The sequence below is a fragment of the Marmota marmota genome, unplaced genomic scaffold (genome assembly GCF_001458135.2).
Source record: "Marmota marmota marmota unplaced genomic scaffold, marMar, whole genome shotgun sequence".
NCBI classification, from domain to species: domain Eukaryota; kingdom Metazoa; phylum Chordata; class Mammalia; order Rodentia; family Sciuridae; genus Marmota; species Marmota marmota.
The window spans coordinates 2,055,770-2,061,769 of NW_026000241.1; the positions used below are offsets into that span (position 1 = coordinate 2,055,770).

At 56.1% G+C, this 6,000-nt stretch overlaps 1 protein-coding gene across 1 annotated transcript; it reads left to right on the top strand.

Annotated features, from left to right (window-relative positions):
* Positions 1-2,148: 2,148 nt before the first annotated feature.
* On the top strand, positions 2,149-5,493 carry Dand5 (DAN domain BMP antagonist family member 5). Its single transcript, XM_015489599.2, has 2 exons — positions 2,149-2,830; positions 5,022-5,493. The coding sequence occupies exons 1-2, from the start codon at positions 2,567-2,569 to the stop codon at positions 5,268-5,270; spliced, it is 513 nt and encodes a 170-aa protein (XP_015345085.1). The 5' UTR covers positions 2,149-2,566; the 3' UTR covers positions 5,271-5,493.
* Positions 5,494-6,000: the final 507 nt, after the last annotated feature.

Consider the following 6,000-nt stretch of genomic DNA (forward strand, 5'->3'; position numbering starts at 1 on the left):
AGAAGTCCTGAGAAGAAACCAACCCTGCCAACACTAGATCTTAGACTCCAGCCCCCAGAATGGAGAGAAAATTAATGTCTGTCATCAGGGAGTAAAGAAGGTGGGGAAAGGGAGGGTCCTGGGGAACCTTGCTGACAGATCAGGCAGTTCTGGGAATTGAACCCAGGGCCTCACGTGTGCAGTCCTCTACTGCTGAGCTACATCCTCAGCCCTAAAATAAATTTCAGAGTCTAAAGTGAACCTTCCTCATCCCATGCCCCTCCTCAGCAGGAAGACCCTGCTATTCTTTTCAATAAGCAATATAAGTCCACACATTTTAATTCCCTTTTTTTCTCCTCTAAAATGTCAGCATAATGGACACCCTGCTAGGAACTTAGTTTTACTTAATTTTGGTGGGTGTATTTCCAGGCGGAAACTTAGAGCTTCTTCAGTTTTCTGCAGTCATTCTTTGGTACCTGTGGGGACTTGGTTCCAGGACTCCTGTGGGTACAAAAACCTGGGGACACTCAAGTCTTGTGTATAAAATGCACAGAACCCATGCACACCCTCGTAGAGGCTTCTGTCATCTCTAGGTGACTTATGGTGCCTAATGCCATGTATGTGCTATGCCAATAGTTGTCCCAGCTTGTTTAGGGGATAATGACAAGAAATGAAATCCAGACATATCTAGTAGAGTGCACCCTCCATGGTTGGCTGAATCCTTGAATGCAGAACCTGTCGCCGTGGAAGTTGGTGTCTATAGCTGCATAGGATCGTGGGATCATACCTGAGGAATTGGGAAAGCAGGCATGAGCTGGGTGGCTGAGGGGGTGAGAAGGGGGAGGGGAATGTGGGAAGTCGATGGTGGAAAGACGAGCGCACATTATACAGGGCCTGATGGGCCTGGGGGAGGACTTTGACTTGAGTCAGGAGGGAGATAGGAGCCATGGAAGGTTCTGAACCCAGGAAGATTGAGACCCCACTCAGGTGCTCACTGGCGCCCTCTTTCCGTTAGTGAGGGGAATAGACTGGGAGGGGTGATGGCGGGAACTGGGACACAGGTAGTGAATGTGCCCATCCAGGTGGGAGGTGATGGGAGCCGCATCCAGGTGAGGGGACGAGGTAGGAGTGAGAAGCGGGAGGATGCTGGCTGGTTTCTGATACGGACCCTCGTGCTGTGGTGTCAGCCTGGGTTGGGGTGGCACAGGGAGTCCAAAATGTGAAATCAGCCTCTGCCAGAACCGACCTGCAGCTGACTGGATCTACAGGACATGGAAGGACGGGTTCGGGGAGAGGAGGGAGGTTGGATCCAGCCGGGCTGAGTGGGGGCCGCCCGCGCTCCTGCAGGTGGTTCACCCGAGAGGCAGGTGTCCTCCGCGCAGCAGCCGCGCAGTCCCGGAAACCGCCGCCAGAGGGCGAGCGCGCCCCATCACGGTCGCAGCTCCCGGGGTGGGGACTCGGGAACAGCCAGCTCCGCGGCTTCCCACGGCCCGGACGCCTGGAGCTCCGCACCTTGGTGCAAGATGCGCGCCACCCAGGTGCTAAGACCCGGCCGGGACCTGCAGCCGCCTCGGGATGCCCAAAGCCCGGGACGTGTTTCCAGCAGGTCAACCTCCACCCCCTACCGAGCTGTTCCCAAGCCTCTGGCGGCATCTCGGGCCTTTGCAAAAGTGTCACCTCTTTGGGGAGGACTTCCCTGACCACCCTAGGACAGACGCCCCCGCCTTGAACCCTCTAAAGCACATTTTGTTTTAATGTCTTTATCCTGAAGCTGAAATCATTTGTCCTTTATTGTCTGTTTGAGACACTCTGATGTAAAATGTGAGGCAGGAGGGACCCAGTTTCTGTTTATTCTCTGCGTATCTTCATGGGAAAGAATTATGCCTGGCTTCCAGCAAGTACTAAAGGGAAAACAGTAGCCCCAATCATGTTAATTGTCGCTGACCGGGGCTGGGGCTGCAGCTCAGGGGTCGCTGGTCTGGTTAGTTGCACAGGGTCCTGGGTTTGATCTGCAGCACCCTGGTGTGTGTGTTTGGAGGAAGGCACTGGCTCATGATGCTACTGCAAACTGACCTCCGTTTTAAGCTCCTTATCTAAATTGTCTCCTTGAGTCCTTAGAACAAGGTAGGGCCTGTTATCAACACCATATTACAAAAGAGGAAAGTTGAGGCCCAGAGTGGTTCGGGGACTTGCCTGTGGTTGCACAGCCAGGAAGTTGGCATATGGGGGTGGAAACCCAAGAAGCCTGGTTGCAAAGAAAAGTATCCCTGCAGGGCTATCAGGCATGGTGTCCCTCAGCTCCTGTCCCTAGACTTGTACCTCGACCCCCTCGACTTGCCTCTTTTGATCCCACAGCCCACACACCTGCAGGCCCAGCCCTCAGGACCCAGCAGGCTGCTAGGAACCCCGCAGGTCTGGTTTACTTTCTTCCCTGCTGTGAGTTTGCAGAGGCGCTTCCCAGGCTGCCCAGGTGGGGACAAGTGATTAAAAGCAGGTCTGAGGGACCAGACTCCACTCGCTAGACAGCAGGGTCAACTGCCCAGGACCCTGAGCCCCACCCTGGACTGACAGACGGACAGCTAAGCAGATGTCCCAAGGATGGCTGACCACTCTCCTGGGGCTGCTGAGTGCGGCCTGGCTGCCCCCAGGCTCAGGGAGGCCTGGACCCCCAGCTCCCCCGGGGCCGGCCTTTGCCCTTGGCAGCTGGAAGGCCTTCCTGGGCCTGCAGAAACCCTGGAGGCTGGGGACAGATGGGTTGCAGGATGGGCAGGAGGTGGCCACCTCCGTGTCTTTGCCATTGGACCCTAAAGAAGTGACCCAGGAAATGTGTAAGGCTGTGCCCTTCATTCAGGTGAGTGTGCGGGGTGGGGGTGGGCCGGTCTCAGCGCCTGCAGGAAGCCCAGGCTATGGCTCCAGGCAGATCTGAGTTCATGACCCGCATCATCCACCTACATGGCTCTGAGTCTCAGTGTTCTCCCGGGTCCATTGGGTACAGGATTGCTGGGCACAGTGACACACACCTGTGATCCTGGTAACTGGGGAGGCTGAGGCAGGAGGATCAAAAGTTCAAGGCCAGCCTCAGCAACTTAGCAAAGCCCTAAGCAACTTAGCGAGATCTTGTCTCAAAATAAAAGTTAAAGAGGACTGGGAATGTGGCTCAGCGGTCAAGCACCCCTGGGCTCAACCCCCAAATGGGGTACTGGCCTCTCATGTGGGAGGGAGGGTGCCTTCACCTGATCTCCTGTCTTTGGGCCACTCCTCCTCCTAAGTCTATGTTCCCATTTAGTGGCCGAGGGTGCCCGTGGACCCCTGGGTCAGGTCATGTTCCTTCTCCCCTTAGAGGCCCCATGGCTCCCACCTCACTCAGAACAAGCAGAGCCAAGCGCACTCCGTGTTTCTCGAGTGAATGAATGAGTCCTAGAATTATCTGCCTCCTATGGGCTATCAGGCAGCTTGAATGAGTGGGCGTGGGGAGCAATCTCATGGCTGTATCCAGCTGGTGCTCCATAAGGGCCTTGGGAATGCATTCAGTGTGCTGAATTCACATCCTTCCTTAATCAATGATTTCTGTGTGATTCAGGGTAAGTAGCTTGCCTTCTCTGAACCTCAGTTCCCACCTTTACAGAAGGGAGTCGGGCACAGCGAAGGATGCCAAGTGCTCAAATCCGTGCCCAGCCATCAATGTCCCAGACTCCTTGGCTTGTCATTTGCCCAGAAAACCCTGAATCCAGGTGGCAGGAGTTGCTTGGCCCTGGAGCCACCTGCCTTGTGCCCAGTCCTGCCTCTGTGGCACCCCAGCCTCAAGGCCGCCCTGTCCAGTGGTGCAAGCTTCACGGAGCAGAAGGGACTCTGGCTTGGAATCTGGCTGCCCCGGAGGGACACAGAGGGGCCCTGAGGGCACGCGGCCTTCTCAGCACTGCAGGACCTTGCCCTGGAGCCTGGGCGTCCTCCTCTGGACACGCGGGGAGGAGTTGGGCATCTACCGACTGGGGCCACGGCCAGGACAACACGAGGTTCCTGCTTTCAGGTGGCTTAACCTCTGGGAGGAGGGTGAAAAACAGAACAGTGTCCCAAGATGCACATCAACCAATCGCTTTAGGGACACGCAGGACAGCATTGTCACAAGGGGAGGGAAGTTCCCTGTGGGGTGCTTTGGAGGGAGGATGAGTTGGAGTCAGCTCCGGGAAGGGTGGACGGAACGGTGATCTAGGCAGAGGCCAGAGGGCAGAGGGCAGGGAGGGGACAGGGCAGAGTGTGCAGGGACTTCTGGGCCTTGGGGAGGACTTTGCATTTCATTCTAAGGAAGATGAGAAGCCTCTTGTGCTGGGGGAGGGGTGCAGGGTTTAAGCAGAAAATGGCCACGATTTAGTGGTGAGATGATAGAGGGGGCCATAGGAGGAACTAACATTTATTGAGCACCAACTGTGTGCCAGGAAATACACTAAATTGTTTGTTTAATCCTCCTGGCCTCCTTTTTTTTTTGGGGGGGGGGGCTACTGGAAATTTAACCCAGGGCAATTTATCACTGAGCTGCACCCCCCGCCCTTTTTGTTTTCTATTTTGAGGCAGGGTCTTACTAAGTTGCTGAGGCTGACCTCAAACTTGCCATCCTCCTGCCTCAGCCTCCAAGCTGCTGGGATCACAGGAATGCACCACCATGCCTAGTTGGCCTCTTTTATTACTACCTCCTCCCACTGTCCCTCATCTTTGGGGTGATAGCAGCCCTGCTGGTGACCGTGTCCAGTTGTTCTTGTCATTATCTCCTGATTGGTTAAGCTGCTGTATTCCCTGAATGAATCCTCTCTGTTGAAAGACCCAGAGTGGTTTCTTCTTTTCCTAGTTGAACTCCACTGATTTTACAGTTGAGGAAACAGAGGCCCAGAGAGGTTGAGTAACTTGCCCTAGGCCATACAGCCAGGAGATGGCAGAGCCAGGACTGGAACCCAGGCAGCTTTGCTGCATCACCCATACCTCTCAGGGTGGGTGGAAGTGGATGAGCCTCACTCTGCTGCCCTAACCTGTCACCCTGCCTCTGGTCTCAGGTGCTCTCTCGGCCTGGCTGCACTGCTGTCCGTGTCCGAAATCACCTCTGCTTTGGCCGCTGCTCCTCCCTCTACATCCCGGGCTCAGACCCCACCCCACTTGTCCTCTGCAACAGCTGCGTGCCCACTCGCCAGCACTGGACACCCGTGGTCCTGTGGTGTCGGCTGGGCAGCCCAGCCTCCTCCCCTCGGCGGGTGAAGGTGTCCACCAGGCTGGTGGAGGGCTGTCGGTGTGGACCAAAGCTATGACGCAGCACTGTGACGGACACACAGAGACACGAATCTCGGAGAGATGGGACGACGACACGGACCTAGATGATGGATTCTGGGTCACGAGACCAGGGAAGCAGGGCTACAGACGGCTCTCCAAAGTCACCCTGCTCCCAAGGACACTAGGCACAGCCCCATTCATGGGGCTGGACCACTAATAGCCACAGCACGCACTTACCGACTGCCCACTGATTGCTAGGCTCTTTGACAAGTGCTCACTCGTGTCCTCCTCAGGAGGTGATCCTCAGAGGCCTACGGAGGCAGGGTCAACTTCATGCCATTTTACAGATTAGGGAACTGAGGCCCTGACTTTGCAAGGCACGCACCCAGCGTCACCGTGCAGTCAGTGGCCAAGCCCACATTCACATATTTTTTTGTCTTTTGTGCTCCTGGGGATTGAAACCAGGTTGTTGAGACAGGGTCTCACCAAGTTGCTGAGGCTGGCCTTGAACTTGCAATCCTCATGCCTCAGTCGCTGGGATTCCACGCACCACGGCGTCCAGCACGAATTTGATCTTAACCACTGGGCTCAGCTGCCTCTCAGGGAAGGAGCCCAGCACATTCCCGCTGCGCTGCGGGAGGACAGGCGGCCCCACCCCACCAGGAGACACAGCTATGATCCTGGCCTGGGGACACAAACGCCTAGGCAGGCAGGCAGCTGCAGCTGCGGGGAACCTGGGTCCCGGGCCAGGGGCAGGCCCCCTCCCAG

Bases quoted from the DNA above. Each gene is read 5' to 3' on its own strand.
- Dand5 (XM_015489599.2), top strand. From the start codon at position 2,567: ATGTCCCAAGGATGGCTGACCACTCTCCTGGGGCTGCTGAGTGCGGCC. The intron at 2,831-5,021 runs GTGAGTGTGCGG...CTCTGGTCTCAG, and splicing joins AGGCTGTGCCCTTCATTCAG to GTGCTCTCTCGGCCTGGCTG.